General features: G+C 49.6%; 1 protein-coding gene across 3 annotated transcripts in view; it reads right to left on the reverse strand.

The window, feature by feature from the left end:
* LOC143962179 (asialoglycoprotein receptor 1-like) overlaps positions 1-21,530 on the reverse strand; it is a 48,857-nt gene that overhangs the window by 20,488 nt on the left and 6,839 nt on the right. For 2 of the 3 annotated variants that reach the window (XM_077471510.1, XM_077471509.1), the window contains exons 2-5: positions 10,726-10,839; positions 855-950; positions 710-766; positions 462-533 (exon numbers count right to left, since the gene is read on the reverse strand). In XM_077471510.1, the coding sequence (XP_077327636.1) occupies positions 462-533; positions 710-766; positions 855-950; positions 10,726-10,831 (331 nt within the window). In that variant the 5' untranslated portion in view covers positions 10,832-10,839. The remainder of the gene's footprint in view (positions 1-461; positions 534-709; positions 767-854; positions 951-10,725; positions 10,840-21,530) is intronic. The other variant, XM_077471511.1, reaches the window with a different exon arrangement.

Genomic DNA, 21,530 nt, shown 5'->3' on the forward strand with positions numbered 1-21,530 from the left:
GTTACATATTGACGCGTACGCCAGAGTGAAAGAGATAATTCTAGGACCAGGTCTCCTCTGTAACGCTAAGCTGATGACCCTTTAAAGTGCCGCCTGTGGAAAATATAGGGTACTAAAGTTTGTCGCCATTTTACGGGCGCATGGAAATTTAAGGTTTGGCATGTTGGGTATCTATTTACTGGTGCAATCTCAAATTTTATATATTTTTTTAAAAAATCTGATAATTTTTTTGCATTTATGTGCCCTAAAATTGGAGCATTAGAGCATTACTGATAGATCCAAGAGTTCTCTAAAATCTTCCCCACATTGTCCTGTTCTAGAAAATCCCACCCATTCCCAGAAACCGTTCCCCATGGATGTAGGTCCAGTAATCAGGACCTGTTGGTGTAGGGACCACTGGAGGCTTTAATAGGGTCATCCACTGAGCCCATTATAGGTCCCCTGTTAGAATGTGTAATTACCTGCTACTTCATTAGATAAAATATGTTTCATGGAAGACTCAATTTCCGCCACTTTACTCATCACCTCAGATTCTGCAGAAAAGAAACACCAAAATTATTAGTTATAAATACATTTTTCTCAGTTTCATACATCCCTGTGAGCCACACACATAGCACCTTGGATTTATCCTGAATGCTTTGAGGGATCATAGCTCCCCATTCTGTACACAACCCCTCTTTAGAACAACCCCCCACCACCACCAACTCACTTCTAAAGTCCATTATAAAGGTTTCCATGACCTTCAGTTTTTCGAGCATCAAGGAATCTGGTGGAAGAGAACATATAGCTGGTGAGTAGAGCAGACAGCCCATTGCCTACCGTCACTCCCATCACCACATGGAGGTCCATCTTACCATGCTGGGACAGTCCCTTCACTCTGGATTGCACCCCTAGACTCAGATTCCTCAGCTTCACCTCCATGATGTGCTCTGTCTGATCCACCCCCTGACCTGCCGGAGACAAAGTCAATATTTCACATTAGTCACCCCTGTCTATTTGTGCGGAAGTGCAGCGAGGTGTGGTGACAGTGAACACACGGAGTCTGGTTGCATTAAAACTTGAAACCTGTATTGAGCAGAATGCCAACGTTACAAATACCTTAGCGGGGGGAACACCACTTAGGAAATAACTCATGGCTCAATGTAGTCAATGATGTGACTGAGGAGAGGTGGGAGCCTCTCTACTGCTACAGCTACTGATCTCCTGACCCCTGACCATGACATCATTACTGACTTACCATGTCTTGTTCTGCACTATATCTAGGTAACCATTTTGGTAGAGGAGCAGGGCTTTGCTTCCTCATGGCAGAGCTGCCCCCCCAGAGATGACAGATAATCTGACAGCTGATGGGTCAATGATAGTGGTTGAGGAAGCACAGATCCACATAATGAGTGAAGCAAGGAGCAGAGAGATTCTTGCACTGCAGATCCTTATGTACAGCTTCCTTTCTAGCAAGGAGAACATTGAGCAGCACAATAGCGTCGTCACCACATCCAGGGCTGGATTAACATAGGGGTTTGTGGAGCTGCAGCTCCAGGCCCCTCCCTCAATATAGGCCCATGCCAGTGGCTTATCAATATCTGTGTGCCTTCTTGGCAGGAAGAGGGGCCCTCTGTGCCCTGCACACATGGAGGAGACAAGTGTTAGTCACTGCTGCCAAGGCTTGTCTCTGCAGATTTCTGACTCCTATCACAGGATCTGTTAGCCCACGTACACACGGTCGGAGATTTTGGCAACCAAATCCGTCAGATTTTGCCCGTCGGATTTAGTCCGACGGATTGTGTCCGAAACTGTTGCATACACACGGTCGGGCCAAGTTGGCGAAAAATCAGATCTTTCAGAACGTGATGACGTAATTTCGTTACGATGGGACTACATTCAGGCTAGTAGCCAATAGCTTTGATGTAGGAATTTGATCTGAGCATGCATGGCACTTGGTCCAATGAAAATGCTCTACACATGATCGGATTAGGTCCGTCCGGCCCAGTTGGTCGGGAAATATTTCCAACATGTTGGAAAATTGGGTCGGACGGAGATTCGGACAGAATCAGTCTGATGCATACCACACACAGTCGCACATGTCATGTGCAGTGCCCACCATGTCGTGCTGTGCCCACCATTTCATGTCATGTGCATTGCAGTGGCCCCATGTAATGTGCTGTGCCCAGTATATCATTTGCTGTGCATTGCAGTGCTCACTATGTAATGTGCAGTGCCCTCCATGTAATGTGCTGTGCATTGCATTGCTCTTCATGTGATGTGCAGTGCCCACTATGTCATGCTGTGCCTTGCAGTACCCACCATGTAATGTGCAGTGCCCACCATGTCGTGCTGTGCGTTGCAATGCCCACCATGTCATGTGCTGTTCCCACCATGTAATTTGCAGTGTCCACCCTGTAATGTGCAGTGCAATGCAGTGTCCACTATGTAATGAGCAGTGCCCACTATGTTGCGCTGTGCCTTGCAGTGCCCACCATGTCATGTGCAGTGCCCACCATGTCGTGCTGTGCCCACCATGTCATGTCATGTGCATTTCAGTGCCCCCATATAATGTGCTGTGCCCACTATGTCATGTACTGTGCATTGCAGTGCCCCCATGCAATGTGCTGTGCCCAGTATGCCATTTGCTGTGCATTGCAGTGCTCACTATGTAATGTGCAGTGCCCACAATGTCATGTGCTGTACATTGCAGTGCCCTCCATGTAATGTGCATTGCATTTCTCTTCATGTGATGTGCAGTGCCCACTCTGTCGTGCTGTGCCTTGCAGTACCCACCATGTAATGTGCAGTGCCCACCATGTCGTGCTGTGTCTTGCAGTGCCCACCATGTCATGTGCTGTTCCCACCATGTAATGTGCAGTGCCCACCATGTCATGTGATGTGCCCACCATGTCATGTGATGTGCCCACCATGTCCTGTGCAGTGCTCACCATGTCATGTGCTGTGCCATTCAGTGCCCACCATGTAATATGCTGTGCCTTGCAATGCCCGCTATATAATTTGCTGTGTCCACCTTTTCATGTGCTGTGTCATGCAGTGATCCCACCATGTAATGTGCAGTGCCCAACATGTAATGTGCTGCTCCATGCAGTGCCAACCTCGTCATGTGCAGTTCCCACCATGTAAATTTCTGTGCAGTGCTCACCATGTCATGTGATGTGTTGTGCCCACCATGTCATGTGCTGCGCCATGCAGTGCCCGCTATATAATTTGCTGTGTCCACCTTTTCATGTGCTGTGTCATGCAGTGATCCCACCATGTAATGTGCAGTGCCCAACATGTAATGTGCTGCTCCATGCAGTGCCAACCTCGTCATGTGCAGTTCCCACCATGTAACTTTCTGTGCAGTGCTCACCATGTCATGTAATGTGCTGTACCCACCATGTAATGTGCTGTACATTGTCCACCATGGCATGTGTCGTGCGGTACCCACAATGGAATGTGCTGTGCAGGGCTCACCATGTCATGTGCGGTGTCCACTATTTAATGTGCTGTGCTCACAATGTAATTGCCTGTGCTGTGTCGTGCAGTGCCCACCAATGTGCCCAATGGAATGTGGCATGCAGGGCTCACCATGTCATGTGCGATGTCCACTATTTAATGTGCTGTGCTCACAATGTAATTGCCTGTACTGCGTTGTGCAGTGCCCACCAATGTGCCCAATGGAATGTGGCGTGCAGGGCTCACCATATCATGTTCGGCGTCCACCATTTAATGTGCTGTGCGGTGCTCACAATGTAATGTGCTGTGCTGTGTCGTGCTGTGACCACCATGTCATGTGGTGTCATGCAGTGCCTACCTTGTCATGTGCTGTGCGGTGCCCACCATGCAATGTGCAGTACCCAACATATAATATGCTGTGCCCACTATATAATTTTCAGTGCCCATGTGTAATGTGCAGTGCCCACCATGTAATGTGCTCAGCTGTGCCTGCCACGTCATGTGCTGTGCCCACCATATAAGGTCCTGTGCCCACCTTGTGCATGTGCTGTGCCCACCATGCAATTTGCTGTGTTGTGCAGTACCAACCATGTCATGTGCTGTGCCCACATTATGATGTACTGTGCCTACCTTGCAATGTGCTGTAGTGGGCAGTGCCAACCATTAAATGTGCTGTATCCATGTATCCACCATGTAATGTGTTGTGCCAACCATGTAATGCACTGTGCTATCCCCCCCCCCCCCCCGTGTAATGTACTATGCTGTGCTGCCCCCCCACAGACTAGGCAAAGGAAGTGCATTGAGATCAGGAGTGCCTAGGCAAAGGAAGTGCATTGAGATCAGGAGTGCCTAGGCAAAGGAAGTGCACCGAGGTCAGGAGTGCCTAGGCAAAGGATAACCAGGTCATCGACTCGCCCTATTCACATACATCCAGGGCCGGATTAACATAGGGGCTATTGGAGCTGCAGCTCCAGGCCCCTTTCTCAAGATAGGCCCATTTGCCCAAAAAAAAAAAGAAATTAAAAAAAATAAAAAATTTAAAAAAAAGATTGACTTTGAGGATTGTAGCTCGGCGATCAGGAGTCACAGAGACCCCAATTGGGGGTATGTAGCTAAAGACCCACTCCAGCACTGGTTAAAATATGGGGCTGCTATCATCTATGGTTCCAGAGATACAGGGCTGCTTGCACAGCCTGTCAGAAGTTACATACAGAGCGGCAGTATAAATACAAGCTGGAACACTCTGCAGCAGACGGAGAGGATGACCTCACAGAGCTTATAATAATTATTTGTATATTACTTATGATAATTAACCCCTTGGCAACCAGGCCCATTCTGAGACTTCTCTCCTACATGTAAAAGTCATCATTTTTTTATGCTAGAAAATTACTCAGAACCCTCAAGCATTATATATTGTTTTAGCAGAGACCCTATGAAATAAAATGGTGGTATTTGCAACTTTTTATGTTGGAAAGAAACATTCATAAAACATTATTCATAAAAAAAACCCACTAAAGTTAGGACGATTTTTTGTTGTGTACTAAGCGATGCTTTACATTTTTTTTACAGGTTACATGTTTAGAGTTACAGAGGAGGTCTAGTGCTAGAATTATTGCTCTCGCTCTAATGATCTTGGCGTATGTAACCTGTGTGTATCTGGCTCTGATACTAACCAGAGCCTACCCAGGGACTGACTAGTATCTCTCCCCAGCCTGTCCCCACACACCCTCTCACCCGCTGACCTGTGAATGGGGCGATCACTCCCGCAGTGTTATTGTGTTCTGCCAGTCAATACAATGATTAGTGTTGCTAACTATAGCTGGCAGCACTGATTGTTTTGGGGAAAACCTGACAGGCTGGTTGTACTCAAGTCGGTTAATAGGTTGACTTGTATAAAACCAGCTAGCCCATACATAGATCGACTATGGCTGGTCTCTGCTTAATTGGTGTCATTTCAATCCATGACTGGCCCACCTAACCACTACGCAGTCCCTAAACATCCTTCCACAAACCTTTACATTTCTCCTTCCCAGATTACTTCATCCTCCTCTCCTATACATAGTGCCCACTGTCATACTCCCACACTTCTCTCCTATACATAGTGCCCACTGTCATACTCTCCACACTTCTCTCCTATACATAGTGCCCACTGTCATACTCTCCACACTTCTCTCCTATACATAGTGCCCACTGTCATACTCTCCACACTTCTCTCCTATACATAATGCCCACTGTCATACTCTCCACACTCCTCTCCTATACATAGTGCCCACTGTCATATCTCCAACACTTCTCTCCTATACATAGTGCCCACTGTCATACTCTCCACACTTCTCTCCTATACATAGTGCCCACTGTCATACTCTCCACACTTCTCTCCTATACATAGTGCCCACTGTCATACTCTCCACACTTCTCTCCTATACATAATGCCCACTGTCATACTCTCCACACTCCTCTCCTATACATAGTGCCCACTGTCATATCTCCAACACTTCTCTCCTATACATAGTGCCCACTGTCATACTCTCCACACTTCTCTCCTATACATAATGCCCACTGTCATACTCTCCACACTTCTCTCCTATACATAATGCCCACTGTCATACTCTCCACACTTCTCTCCTGTACATACTGCTCACTGTCATACCCTCCACACTTCTCTCCTATACATAACGCCCGCTGTCATATCCTACACACTCCTCACCTGTACATAGTGCCCGCTGTCATACACTTCTCTCCTGTACATAGTGTCCACTGTCGTACCCTTCACACTCCTCTCCTATACAGTGCCCACCGACATACCCTCCATACTCCTCTCCTATACATAGTGCCCACCGCCATACCCTCCATACTCCTCTCCTATACATAGTGCCCACCGCTATACCCTCCATACTCCTCTCCTGTAGATACTACTCACTGTCATACCCTCCACACTCCTCTCCTATACATAGTGCCCACTGTCATACCTCCAACACTTCTCTCCTATACATAGTGCCCACTGCCATACCTCCAACACTTCTCTCCTATACATAGTGCCCACTGTCATACCCTCCACACTCCTCTCCTGTACATACTACTCACTATCATACCCTCCATACTCCTCTCATATACATAGTGCCCACTGTCATACCTCCAACACTTCTCTCCTATACATAGTGCCCACTGCCATACCTCCAACACTTCTCGCCTATACATAGTGCCCACTGTCATACCCTCCACACTCCTCTCCTGTACATACTACTCGCTATCATACCCTCCATACTCCTCTCATATACATAGTGCCCACTGTCATACCTCCAACACTTCTCTCCTATACATAGTGCCCACTGTCATACCCTCCACTCCTGTACATACTACTAACTTTCATACCCTCCATACTCCTCTCCTATACATAGTGCCCACCATCATACCCTCCCTCCACACTCCTCTCCTGTAATTACTGCTTACTGTCCTACTCTCCTGTACATAGTGCCCACTGTCATACCCTCCACACTCTTCTCTTATATATAGTGCCCAATTTCATACCCTCTACACTCCTCTGCTGTGCATACTGCCCACTGTCTTACCCTTCACACTCCTCTCCTGCACATAGTGCCTTCTGCCATACCCTCTGCACTCCTCTCCTGTACATAGTGCCCACTGTTAGACCCTCCACATTCCTCTCCCTCACCTGCACATACTTCCCACTTTTATACCATCCACACTCCTCCCCTATGCCTCTTACCCACAAAAACTGTTCTTTAAAATGATATGTTAAAATGATACTGAATATCCTCAATGTTATCAGCTCTAGAATGGGCACTTTTGTCAGTTCAACTAAAGGAAATCTCACAGTCCTCATATTTGTTCTTCCCCATTATTAGTACTTATTTTATTTTGTAATGACTATTGTGATGTATAGAGGAACACGGGGGATGTCATCTACTCTAAATATAGCACTTGGAAAAAAAGCGTCCCTAAAATATATTTGAAATGTTGACAACCATGTACTTAGGCACTGCCCAAGGGCCACAGGGTCAGTAGGGGCCCCATGAGAGGCTCCGGTGATAGTAAAGCGGTAGTAAACTTTTCTAACATTACTACTTTTTAGAGGCCCTGGGGTAGGTTATGCCATAATGTACAAGTGTGCCCAGCATATTAGCACATTAGGGTACACTTAAATTGTCAGACTGAGCCCTCCAGTGCTGTGCTGTGATCAGTCTGGCGGGGCCCGGGCACTTCCATCTTCACCCGGACTTCCTTCTGGGTTCTGTGCCTTCCGTCATTTGCCTTGGCCAGTCTGCGTTGATGTCATTCCCACACATCCTCATGTGCATCCTCTCTCTCTCACCCCCCCCTTTCTCTCTCATCCTCCCTCCCTTACCCCTCACACCTCTTTCATCCCCTTTCTCTCTCTCTCTTCCTCCCTCTCTCTCTTTAATTTAATTTGTTATAACAAAAAAATTTTTCACTTTTATTTATTTATTGTTTATAAAAGGCCCCATCAAAATCCTCAGCACCAGACCCATGATGTTCTTAATCTGGCCCTGCATACATCCAGCTCAATGTCCAAACTAAGACAACAAAAACTCCTGATCAGGGGCGGGCTGACAACTTATGGGGCCCCCGGGCAATAGAAGATTATGGGGCCCCTGGGCAATAGGAGATTAAGGGGCCACACAGTATACACACACACACACATATATATAGTATACACACAGACACACACTGTCCCTGGTTTTATTGAGGCTGGCAACCCTGATGGGGCCCCCTAGTGGCATGGTGCCCTCGGGCAGTGCCAGAGTGCCCCAATGGTCAGTCCGCCCCTGCTCCTGATTATCTGCCTATCTACCCATCTTTCTGTCTGTGAGTCATCATATTTGTCCACCCAGACCGGAGATGAAACCAACATCAGATAATATACGTAGAGGGCAGCCATTTTTTCCTAATTACATATACAGGCTGTGTGTCCTGCTCAGTGATTGTGCTTTGCTGTTCCCCTCTCCCAATGGTTCAGTGTAACCTCTCTAGCAGCTTGTAGGCAGGTGCAGTCTGTTTTCTCCACTGCAGATGGCGCTCATCTGTAGCGGTTCTGCAGGTGGAGAGGAAGTCATGAGGAACATGGTTTTCTGGGGTCACTGGGGAAACAATCAAGTTGGATGCTGTTGGCCCATGTGGCTCTGGCAGCCATCTTGTGTCAGGCAAAGCCAATTTAAGGCCTTGGTTCTCTAATTTTGTGCTCTTTTTAGAAAAGGTGGCGGCAGGGGAGGGACTATTTTTTCTATTTCAGGCGCGGAAGAATGCCTCTACCGTGCCCGCTCCTCATGCTGGCTCTGCTGGCTAGTGCCGCTCCCCTGGCGCCGTGGAGTGATTCCTCTCTCTGCGCGTGACAGAAGTAGCAGTGAGGTGACAATTCAGGTGAGCAGCGATGGCAGAGGACGCAAAAGAAGCAGCTGGTATCGGCATCCCATCTGACTGGAATCGTTTGTGGACACTCCGGTCCAGGCAGCAGCAGGATCCGGGAAGAAGTGACTCCTGGGGCCCGGCTAACAATGACACAGGTGTGTGCTTGCTTGGGGGGGGGGGAGGAGCTGTACTACTGCAGAAGCATCTATACATTACGGCATTGGCGGCATGGGTGGCACTGTCTGCAGGTAACACATGCGTTATGGGCTGCTGCAGAGACAGTGCCACCGATGCTGCCAATGCCGTAATGTGCAGCAGAGAGTGGCACCCATGACGTTAACGCATGTGCTGCCTGCAGCCAGTGCCACCCATGCTGCCAATGGCATTATGCTACTGGTGGCATGGGTGGCACTGTCTGCAACACAATATGGCATTGGTAATGTGCTGCAGACAGTGCCACCCGTGCCGCCAATGCCGTAATGTGCTGCAGACAGTGCCACCCATGCCGCCAATGCCATAATGTGCTGCAGACAGTGCCAACAATGCCGCCAATGCCGTAATGTGCTGCAGACAGTGCCAACAATGCCGTAATGTGCTACAGACAGTGCCACCCATGCCGCAAATGCCATAATGTGTTGCAGACAGTGCTGCCAATGCTGCCAATGCTGTAATGTGCTGCAGACAGTGCCACCCATGCTGCCAATGGCATTATGCTATTGGCGGCATGGGTGGCACTGTCTGCAGCACAATATGGCATTGGTAATGTGCTGCAGACAGTGCCACCCGTGCCACCAATGCCGTAATGTGCTGCAGACAGTGCCACCCATGCCGCCAATGCCATAATGTGCTGCAGACAGTGCCAACAATGCCGCCAATGCCGTAATGTGCTGCAGACAGTGCCAACAATGCCGCCAATGCCGTAATGTGCTGCAGACAGTGCCATCCATGCCGCAAATGCCATAATGTGCTGCAGACAGTGCTGCCAATGCTGCCAATGCCGTAGTGTGCTGCAGACAGTGCCACCCATGCTGCCAATGGCATTATGCTATTTTGGCGGCATGGGTGGCACTGTCTGCAGCACAATATAGCATTGGTAATGTGCTGCAGACAGTGCCACCCGTGCCACCAATACCGTAATGTGCTGCAGACAGTGCCACCCATGCTGCCAACACCATAATGTGCTGCAGACAATGCCAACAATGCCACAAATGCCATAATGTGCTGCAGACAATGCCACCCATGCTGCCAATGCCGTAATGTGCTGCAGACAGTGACACCCGTGCCGCCAATGCCATAATGTTCTGCAGACAGTGCCACCCATGCCGCCAATGCCATAATGTGCTGAAGACAGTGCCACCCATGGCGCCAATGCCGTAATGTGCTGCAGACAGTGACACCCGTGCTGCCAATGCCGTAATGTGCTGCAGACAGTGCCACTCATGCCGCCAATGCCGTAATCTGCTGCAGACAGTGCCACCCGTGCCGTGCCATGCCGCCAATGCCATAATGTGGTGCAGACAGTGCCACCCATGCTGCCAATTGCATTATGGAGGGGCCAGGGGTGGGGCTGAAGGAGGGATCAAGGGCGGGACCAGGGGTGAAGCTAAAGGGGGTCCCATCAGGTAGGCTGTATGGGGCCCCATGATTTCTATCAGTGGCCCTGACTCCGGCTATTGCAATGTTACTGGTAACCATGATTCCACCCGGTTGGCAGTCTCCCCACTGGGTTATATGTGAACTATTGCTGTGTTTCTTCAATACACTTTTTTTACTGTACCAGACTGTACCACACTTCACCCCTTCCCCCATTCAGAAAGGATGTCTTTTAGAATTCTTAGAGCATGGATAGAATGTGACTGTGGTGTCTGTGTGGAGAGGCAGCAAGCATGGACTCACGTGTGATGGTGACGAGGAGGATGATGGTGATGAAGAGGAGCCCGGTGCAGAGAGATGACAGGAAGCAGATTAGGGCTGAGGAGGGTTGGGGCATCCACTTGGTCATGATGACTCCTGATAGGTAAGTGAGAGAGAAGGATGATAAAGAATTAGGATTCACTCAGATCTATGCCTTTCGGCAACATGAATACTGCAACGTGTGTACCACCGTGTGCTGCAGTGCCATTTATTTAACCCCAACACACTAATACAGAAGCGGGCAGAGCACAGCACTGCAGCACACCACCGCATTGGTACGAATGGGGCAGGTTGGTGTTTGGCTGGGTTGCAGTGCATTGGCCAATTATTCAAAAAGAATGGTCTGTCTTAAAGCAACACATGCTAAAATGTAAATTGGGCTCTAAACATTGGGGCTCTTTAAGCAAGGGCTGGGGCTCTATAAATACTTATTGTTGCAGAATCAATTACCAGATCCCTAAATGACACCAACAGCAGCCACCCGGTCTGTATAAGGAGATACTGGTATTAATTATGTTGCGTTTGCATCATCACATTTAACATGGACTTCCAACAGACCGCAATCCACCAATTATAGTTCCCAAAGCAAAGTTTATCGAGGCGCCATTCTAGAGCGGTACTTGGGAAGCTATATTGAGGGGGTAGAGATAATCTTGGGGAGAAATGGTTCTAAGGAGGCAGATTTGTACTGGGGGGGGGGCAGAGCTGCAATGAAGGGGCAGAGCTGTACTGGGAGATGAGATTTACTGAGGGGGCAGAGCTGTACTGAGGGGGCAGAGCTGTACTGAGGGGGCAGAGCTGTACTGAGGGGGCAGAGCTGTACTGAGGGGGCAGAGCTGTACTGAGGGGTAAGAGCTGTACTGAGGGGTAAGAGCTGTACTGAGGGGTAAGAGCTATACTGAGAGCAGAGCTGTACTGGAGGAAGAGCTATACTGGGGGAAGAGCTGTACTGAAGGGGCAGAGCTGTGCTGAGGGGACAGAGGTGTACTGAGGGAAGAGCTGCACTGAAGTGGCAGAGCTGTACTAAGGGGGCAGAGCTTTATTGAGGGGGACAGAGCTGTACTGAGGGGACAGAGGTGTACTGGGGGAAGAGCTGCACTGAAGTGGCAGAGCTGTACTGAGGGGGCAGAGCTTTATTGAGGGGGACAGAGCTGTACTGAGGGGGCAGAGCTGTACTAAGGGGGAAACAGCTGTACTGAGGAGGCAGAGCTGTACTAAGGGAAGAGCTGTACTGACGGGGAAGAGCTGTACTGGGAAAAGAACTGTACTGAGGAGGCAGAGCTGCACTGGGGGAAGAGCTGTACTGAGGGGGCAGATCTGTACTGAGGAAGAGCTTTAATGAAGGGGCAGAGCTGTACTAGGGGAAGAGCTGTATGGGGGAAAAGCTGTACTGTGGGAAGAGCTGTACTGGGGGAAGAGTTGTACTGAGGGGGCAGAGCTGTACTGCAGGAGAAAAACTGTATTAAGGGGTGGGTGTACTGGAGGAAAATCTGTACTGGGGGAGAAGTACTGGGGAAAACAGCTATACTGGGGGGACAGGTGTACTGAGGGAAGAGCAACAGACTGCAATGCACCAATTATAGTTCCCAATGCAAAGTATATCGAGGCACCATTCTAGAGCGGTACTTGGGAAGCTATATTGAGGGGGTAGAGCTAATCTTGGGGGGAAACGGTTCTAAGGGGGCAGATTTGTACCGGGGGGCAGAGCTGCAATGAAGGGGCAGAGCTGTACTGGGGGATGAGCTGTACTGAGGGGGCATAGCTGTACTGGGGGCAGAACTGTATTGAGGGGGAAGAGCTGTACTGAGAGCAGAGCTGTACTGGAGGAAGAGCTGTACTGATGGGGCAGAGTTGTATTGGGGGAGCAGAGATGGTTCGGGCACAGAGCTGTACTGAGAGAATAGCTGTACTGAGGTGGCAGAGCTGTACTGAGGGGGAAGAGCTGTACTGAGAGAATAGCTGTACTGTGGGGGCAGAGCTGTACTGAGAGACCATGTATGGACGTCCCTGTCCATACCCGCTGGACCATAAGTCCCCCAGTATAGCTCATCCCCCTCAGTACAGCTCTTCCCTTGGTACAGCTTTTCTTCCAGTACAGCTCTGCCCCCAGTACAGCTCTTCCCCCAGTACCTGACCAGGGTCAGGGGAGCTTGTTTTTTTTCCCCCACACTAGGATACATGCACTGTCCTGTCACCATTTGAGGAGGCCACGAGGATGGTGAGCACCTGTTGGAGCACACGCTGCGTGGAATAATGGACAGGGCACTTGAGGCTGAACAGAGGCAGCAAGAAGAGGACTTCGTTGCCTCTCAAGGCCCCTTTATCCAGACAGTGTTCCTGCTGTCCCGCCGATCACACAGGAAGAGGAGGAGGAGGAGGATTGTGTCAGCATGGAGGTGAAGCCTGGCACTCAGCATCAGCAGCAGAAGTCTTTTAGGGATGATTTACAGTCCCAAGAAACCCGTGGACTTGTATGTGGCTGGGAGGAGGTGGCTGCGGATCATGTCGTCCTTAGTGACCCAGAGGACTCTGGACTGAATGCCTCAGCTAACCTTCGCTGCATGGCCTCCCTGATCCTGCAAAACTTGCGGAAGTATCCTTGTATTCTTTGGAGAGGGATCATTACTGGCTGGCAACTCTCCTTGTTCCACGGTACAAGGATAAGGTTGCGGATCTTATCTTGCCGTAGCAGAGGGAGCAGAGAATGAGACATCTCCGGGAGGCCTTGCAGAAAGGTCTGTGCAATGCGTTCCCAGAGACTGGGAGGTTAAAAACTCCTGGTCCTGGACAACGTGTTGCTGAGGCTTGTTGTGAGGTCAGTCACAGAAGGAGCGGTGGAGAAGGTAGCCGTCTGACTGATGCGTTCAGACAATTTTTTTAGTCCACAGCCCCAAGGTATGATAGATTCCAGCTACCATCGCCAGCGTCTGGTTTACCTGGTGCAGGGCAAGGTCAGACTTGGACACCTTTCCCACCGAAAATCCTCTGGGTTACTGGGTCTTGGGGATGGATCACTGGCCAGAGCTTGCACAGTATGCAATTGAGCTACTGGCCTGTCCTGCATCCAGCGTTCTTTCGGAACGCACATTCAGTGCTGCTGGAGGCTTTGTAACCGATCACAGGGTGAGCCTGTCCACAGACTCGGTTGATCGACTGACCTTCATAAAGATGAATCAGTCTTGGATCACCACCAGTTACCAAGCACTAACCAAATTTTTTTTTTTAAAAGTGACATCCCTTCAAGACTGCCTATGTTGATACTGAGTGACTGTCCTGTTATGTTGACTGACTATCCTCTTCCTCCTCAATAGGGATGAGCCGAACACCCCCCGGTTCGGTTCGCACCAGAACTTTCGAACGGACCCCAAATTCGAACGAACGTTAGAACCCAATTGAAGTCTATGGGACTCGAACATTCGAAATGAAAAGTGTTAATTTTAACGGCTAATATGCAAGATATTGTCCTAAAAAGGGTTTGGGGACCTGGCTCCTGCCCCAGGGGACATGGGTCAATGCCTAAAATGTTTTTAAAAATGGCCGTTTTGGCGGGAGCACTGATTTTAATGACGATTAAAGTGAAAAAAAAGTGAAATATTCCTTTAAATATGGTGCCTGGGGGGTGTCTGTAGTATGCCTGTGAAGTTCCACGTGTTTCCCGTGTTTAGAACAGTCCCTGCACAAAATGACATTAAACGGAAATAATACCATTTAAAACTGCTTGCGGTTTTAATGTTATATCTGGTTCCTGCAATATGGTTGAAAATCATTCAGAAAAATGGCATGGGTAGCCCTCCCTGCCCATTACCAGCCTATTTGGGTCTTGTACGCATATTAAGTGGAACCCTGTACCCATATTAAAAAAAGGAAATGCGTGGGGCCCCCAGGCCCTATATACTCAGAACAGCAGTATACAGGCGGTGCAAACAAGACAGGGACTGTGTAGGTTTGTTGTGTTAAGTTGAATCTGTTTGTAATTTTCAACTGGTACATTTTTAAAGTGTAGCTCCAGTCAAAAAAACTATTTTTAAGCTTTTTGGAAAACATAGGGAAGGGTTATCACCCCTGTATAATTTGTTTTGTCGTCCATCTTTTTTCATCTCACTTGCTGTTGTCTCCTTCCGTTTGCAAGTAGGAGATGTTTGTAAATTGGATGTTTGAAAGTAGGGGCCTGCCCTATATGCTCTGCAGAAATGGCGGAACAAGGTGTTGGTTTTGCCACAACATTGTAAGCCCTCAAAGTGACTCTTGGTGGGCGCTGGAGCGCCCTGCTGTGAATGATTATATCAAGAATTGTAATTACATGCCATTGTTGAATAGTGGTAGAAAAATTTACCTTTGGTGGTTGTGGTGCTGGTGCCACAACACTATAAGTCCTCACCGTTACTCTGGGTGGGCACAGCAAGGGGCCCTCCTGTGAAATATTATATCAAGAATTGTAATTACATGTCCCTGTTAAACAGGGGCAGAAAAATTTGGCCTTAGGCACTGCTGCTGGTGCCACCACACTGCAACCTCTCCCATATACTCTAGTTTTATTGCAGGAATTAGCCCTGCTGCAAAGCATTGCATCAAAAATTGTACTTAAACGCCCCTGTTAAACAGGGGCAGAAAAATTGGGCCTTAGGCACTGGTGCTGGTGCCACCACACTGCAACCTCTGCCATATACTCTAGTTTTATTGCAGGAATTAGCCCTGCTGCAAAGCATTGCATCAAAAATTGTACTTAAACGCCCCTGTTAAACAGGGGCAGAAAAATTGGGCCTTAGGCACTGGTGCTGGTGCCACCACACTGCAACCTCTGCCATATACTCTAGTTTTATTGCAGGAATTAGCCCTGCTGCAAAGCATTGCATCAAAAATTGTACTTAAACGCCCCTGTTAAACAGGGGCAGAAAAGTTGGGCCTTAGGCACTGGTGCTGGTGCCACCACACTGCAACCTCTGCCATATACTCTAGTTTTATTGCAGGAATTAGCCCTGCTGCAAAGCATTGCATCAAAAATTGTACTTAAACGCCCCTGTTAAACAGGGGCAGAAAAATTGGGCTGATGGCATCAACCAGAACCAGAAATGTTTTTCCAACATATCAGCGGAGGAGGAAGAGGATAGACAATCAACATAACAGGACAGTCACTCAGCATCAGCATAGGCAGTCTTGAAGGGATGTGGTATTTCAAAAAAAATTATTCGGTTACATCAGCTTCAGGTGCTTGGTAGCTGTGGGTGATCCAAGACTGATTCATCTTGATGAAGGTCAGTCGATCAACTGATTTGGTGGACAGGCGCACCCTGTGATCGGTAACAAAGCCACCAGCAGCACTGAAGGTGCGTTCCGAAAGAACGCTGGATGCAGGACAGGCCAGTAGCTCAATTGCATACTGTGCAAGCTCTGGCCAGTGATCCATCCTCAAGACCCAGTAAGCCAGAGGATTTTCGTGGGAAAGGTGTCCAAGTCTGACCTTGCCCCTAGGTATTCCTGCACCATGTAAATCAGACGCTCGCGATGGGTGCTGGAACCGATCATACCTTGGGGCTGCGGACTAAAAAATTGTCTGAAAGCATCAGTCAGACGGCCACCTTCTCCACCGCTCCTTCTGACCGATGCCTCAGCAACACGTTGTCCAGGACCAGGAGTTTGTAACCTCCCAGTCTCTGGGAACGCGTTGCACAGACCTTTCTGCAAGGCCTCCCGGAGATGTCTCATCCTCTGCTCCCTCTGCGATGGCAAGATAAGGTCGGCAACCTTACCCTTGTACCGTGGATCAAGGAGAGTGGCCAGCCAGTAATGGTCCCTCTCCTTGATCCGAAGAATACGAGGATCCTTCTGCAGGCTTTGCAGGATCAGGGAGGCCATGCAGCGTAGGTTAGCTGAGGCATTCGGTCCGGAGTCCTCTGGGTCACTAAGGACAACATGATCCGCAGCTACCTCTTCCCAGCCACGTACAAGTCCACGTGTTTCTTGGGACTGTAAATCATCCCTACAAGACTGCTGCTGCTGCTGCTGATGCTGAGTGCCAGCCTCCACCTCCATGCTGACACAATCATCCTCCTCCTCCTCTTCCTCCTCCTCATCCTCTTCCTGTGTGATGGGTGGCACAGCAGGAACACTGTCTGGATAAAGGGGGCCTTGAGAAGCAAGGAAGTCCTCCTCTTCCTGCCTCTGTTCTGCCTCAAGTGCCCTGTCCATTTTTCCACGCAGCGTATGCTCCAAGAGGTGGACAAGAGGTACAGTGTCACTGATGCATGCACTGTCACTGCTCACCATCCTTGTGGCCTCCTCAAACGGTGACAGGACAGTGCATGCATCCCTGATCATGCCCCACTGGCGTGGTGAGAAAAAACCGAGCTCCCCTGACCCTGTCCTGGTGCCGTAGTCGCACAGGTACTCATTGATGGCCCTCTGCTGCGTGTGCAGCCGCTGCAGCATGGCCAATGTTGAGTTCCATCTGGTGGGCATGTCACATATAAGGCGGTTCTTGGGCAGGTTTAACTCCTTTTGGAGCTCAGCCAGCCGAGCACAGGCATTAAATGATCGGCGGAAATGCACACAGACTTTCCTGGCCTGCTTCAGGACATCCTGTAAGCCGGGGTACCTGCCCAAGAACCGCTGCACCACCAGGTTAAGGACGTGAGCTACACAGGGCACATGGGTCAGTTGTCCCTGTCGGAGGGCGGAGAGGAGGTTGGTGCCATTGTCGCAAACCACCATTCCTGGCTTAAGCTGGCGTGGGGTCAACCACCTCTCGGCCTGCCCCTGCAGAGCTGACAAAACATCCGCCCCAGTGTGGCTCCTGTCCCCCAAACAAACCAGCGCAAGCACGGCATGGCATCGTTTTGCCTGCGTACTTGCGTAGCCCCTGGAACGCCTATGGAGCACCGCTGGTTCTGAGGACAGAGCACTGGAAGAGGCCATGGAGGAAGAAGAAGAGGAGGGGGTGGAGGAGAGAGGTGTGTCACAACCAATAGTAGCATTTTGGAGGCGTGGTGGCGGAACAACCTCCAACACTACTGCACCTTGTCCTGCATCCTTCCCAGCTGCCAGAAGAGTGACCCAATGGGCCGTGAAAGACAGGTAACGTCCCTGTCCATGCCTGCTGGACCATGAGTCAGTGGTAATATGCACCTTACCGCTGACCGCCCTGTCCAGCGAGGCAAGGACATTGCCTTCCACATGCCGGTAGAGAGCCGGAATCGCCTTCCGTGAGAAAAAGTGGCGTTTGGGGACCTGCCACTGAGGAACCGCACATTGTACAAACTCACAGAAGGGGGCCGAGTCTACCAACTGAAAAGGCAGCAGTTGAAGTGCTAGCAATTTAGCCAAGCTAGCATTCAACCGCTGGGCATGTGGATGGCTGGGAGTGAACTTCTTCCGCCGGTCCAGCAGCTGGGGCAGGGACATTTGCCTGCTATAATCGGACGTGGGTGTACCGCTAGCAGAGTTCCCGGAAGCACTTGGCTGTGACACACCTAATTCTACACCTTCATTCCTCTCAGAGCAGGTTTCAGAGAGGACTGAAGGTCTAGTGGGGTTGGAGATGCCAGCTGATGAGGAGCAAGGAGAGGTCCGCTTTGTTCTTTGGTGTGGGTCTTTGAGGTACGCTTGCCAACGAGCTGCATGGCAGGTCAACATATGTCTGGTCAAGCATGTGGTGCCCAAGCGGCTGATGTTTTGGCCACGTGAGATACGCTTGAGACATATGTTGCAAATAGCAGCGGTGCGATCTGATGCACTCGTCTCAAAAAAGGCCCACACCAAAGAACTTTTAGAATAACGCGCAGAGGCAGCGCTCTGCACAGGCGGAGCTCTGCGGTGTGATTCAGTCGGTGTGCTGCCCCTAAGCTGGCCCCCGGAGGGCATCCTGCCTCGGTGGACATGTGCCTCCTCCTCCTCCTCCTCCCTCCTTCCAGGCACCTACGTGGAGTCAGTGCCCTCATCATCCCCTCCCTCTTCATCGCTGTAGCAAACCTGGTAGTATGCTGCAGCTTGTGGAACATGACTGCCAGATTGCTGTCCTTCTTGAGCATCCCCTCTCTCTGCGCTCACGCTACTGCCTTCCTCTAGCTGAGTATCATCATCAGAGCCCACAAAACACTGGGCATCCTCCTGGAGCATGTACCCAACACTGTGCTCAAAGAGTTCAGGAGACTCCTCAGGAGGACGTGGTGGGTCTAGGGAAGGAGTCACTGATGATGACATTGAGAGGAGGGAAGACGATGCGTTGGCAGCTGCTTTGCTACTACCCTGAGACTGGGTGAGAGAGGATGAGGAGGATGAAGAGGGCTTGGTCATCCACTCTACCAAGTCGTTGGCATGTTGCAGTTCAACATGTCCAGCTGCTGAAAAGAAGGACAAGCATGTCCCATGGCCACGTGCTGATGACAATGCACCGCGTCCATGACCAGCACTGTTGTCTCTAGACACAGAGCCTGCTTGCCCTCTTTTATCGGCTCGCGCCTGTCTGCCTCTCCTTGCTGGCCTTCCAGACATGGTAATGGCCTGAAGGGAGTTGGGTAAAACAGCAGTTGGGTAGTTTATATTGTGCTGGAGGCACACAACACCCACTAACTCCTGCAGATGCCTTTATTATAGAACACCAGAGATAAAGAGGTATATACAGATGTATACTGTGCTGTGCTGGAGGCACACACAACTTCCAATAACTCCTGCAGATGGCAAGTGGGCTCAAATAGAGAACAGCTATGTAGGTGGATATAGCGGTATGTACTGGGTACAGAGCACGCAGACAGCATGCACTATCTCCTAACACTACTGACTGCAAGCTCTATTATTAAAGATAGATCACTAGCTATATAGGTGAGGTGAATATAGCGGCATATACTGCGGTCAGGGCACGCAGACAATAACCAGAGAACACCAGAGATAAAGGGGTATATACAGATGTATACTGTGCTGTGCTGGAGGCACACACAACTTCCAATAACTCCTGCAGATGGCAAGTGGGCTCAAATAGAGAACAGCTATGTAGGTGGATATAGCGGTATGTACTGGGTACAGAGCACGCAGACAGCACGCACTATCTCCTAACACTACTGACTGCAAGCTCTATTATTAAAGATAGATCACTAGCTATATAGGTGAGGTGAATATAGCGGTGTATACTGCGGTCAGGGCACGCAGACAATAACCACTACACAACAGCAAGATAGAAAATCGGCCGAAAACGATCGATGTGTACTGTGTTGAAGGTACACAGAACACCCACTGCTTCAGACGCCAACACACTACACGAGGCCGCCGCGATGGCGGCCTTATATAGTGAGGGGCGTGCACTACACAGCCTGAGCTATGATTGGCCACAGGCATCCTGCCTGTGGCCAATCATGGCTCTCCTCGCTGCTGGCGCTGCGATTGGCCAAGCATGCGGGGTCACAGTGCATCCTTGGCCAATCATGAGCCAGCAATGCACTGCGCCATCGCAGTGCATTGTGGGCCGTGAGCGCCACGCGAATTTGACGCGAACGGACCAAAATGTTCTGATTTCGCCGAACGGACGAACAGCCAATGTTCGAGTCGAAGCTCATCCCTACTCCTCAATGATCCTGCTGATAGCTTGGAAGAACATTTTTGGTTCTGCGTGCCGCTACCAGTGGCTAAGGCCCAATTTTTCAGCCCCTGTTTAACAGGGGCGTGTAATTACAATTTTGATGCAATGCTTTGCAGCAGGGCTCATTCCTGCACTCCAACTAGAGTATCTGGGAGAGGTTGCAGTGTTGTGGCACAAGCACCACTGCCTAAGGCCCAATTTTTCAGCCCTTGTTTAACAGGGGCATGTAATTACAATTTTTGATGCAATGCTTTGCAGCAGGGCTCATTACTGCACTCCAACTAGAGTATCTGGGAGAGGTTGCAGTGTTGTGGCACAAGCACCACTGCCTAAGGCCCAATTTTCAGCCCCTGTTTAACAGGGGTGTGTAATTACAATTTTTGATATAATATTTCACAGCAGGGCCCGTTCCTGCGCCCACCGAGAGTAACTGTGTGGACTTACAGTGTTGTGGCACCAGCACCACCACCACCACAACCACCAAAAGCCCAATTTTTCTACCACTGTTCAATATTTTGCAGGAGGGTTCATTGCTGCGCTCAGCTACAATATTTGTGAGTGGTTGCAGTGTCGTGGCACCAGCACCAGTGCCTAAGGCCCAATTTTTCAGCCGCTGTTTAACAGGGGCGTGTAATTACAATTTTTGATGCAATAATTTGCAGCAGGGCTCATTCCTGCTCTCCAACTAGAGTTTCTGTGAGGTGTTGCAGTGTTGTGGCACCAGTGCCTAGGGCCCAATTTTTCAGCCCCTGTTTAACAGGTGCATGTAATTACAATTCTTGATATAATATTTCACAGCAGGGCCCGTTCCTGCGCTCACCGAGAGTAACTGTGTGGACTTACAGTGTTGTGGCACCAGCAACACAACCACAACCACCAAAGGCCCAATTTTTCTACCACTGTTCAACAATGGCATGTAATTACAATTATTGATATAATAGTTCACAGCAGGGTGTTCCAGTGCCCACCAAGAGTCACTTTGAGGGCTTACAGTGTTGTGGCAACACCAACACCTTAGGCCCCCATTTCTGCAGGACATATAGGACAGGCCCCTACTTTCAAACATCCAACTTACAAACGTCCCCTACTTGCAAACGGAAGGAGACAACAGGAAGGGAGATGAAAATAGACGGACGGCAAAAAAAATATACAGGGGTAATGTTTTCCAAAAGCTTAAATATAGATTTTTTGACTGCTACACTTTAAAAATGTACCGCTTCAA

The sequence above is a fragment of the Lithobates pipiens genome, unplaced genomic scaffold (genome assembly GCF_037356315.1).
Source record: "Lithobates pipiens isolate NorthernLeopardFrog02 unplaced genomic scaffold, aLitPip1_a1.2 Scaffold_8, whole genome shotgun sequence".
NCBI classification, from domain to species: domain Eukaryota; kingdom Metazoa; phylum Chordata; class Amphibia; order Anura; family Ranidae; genus Lithobates; species Lithobates pipiens.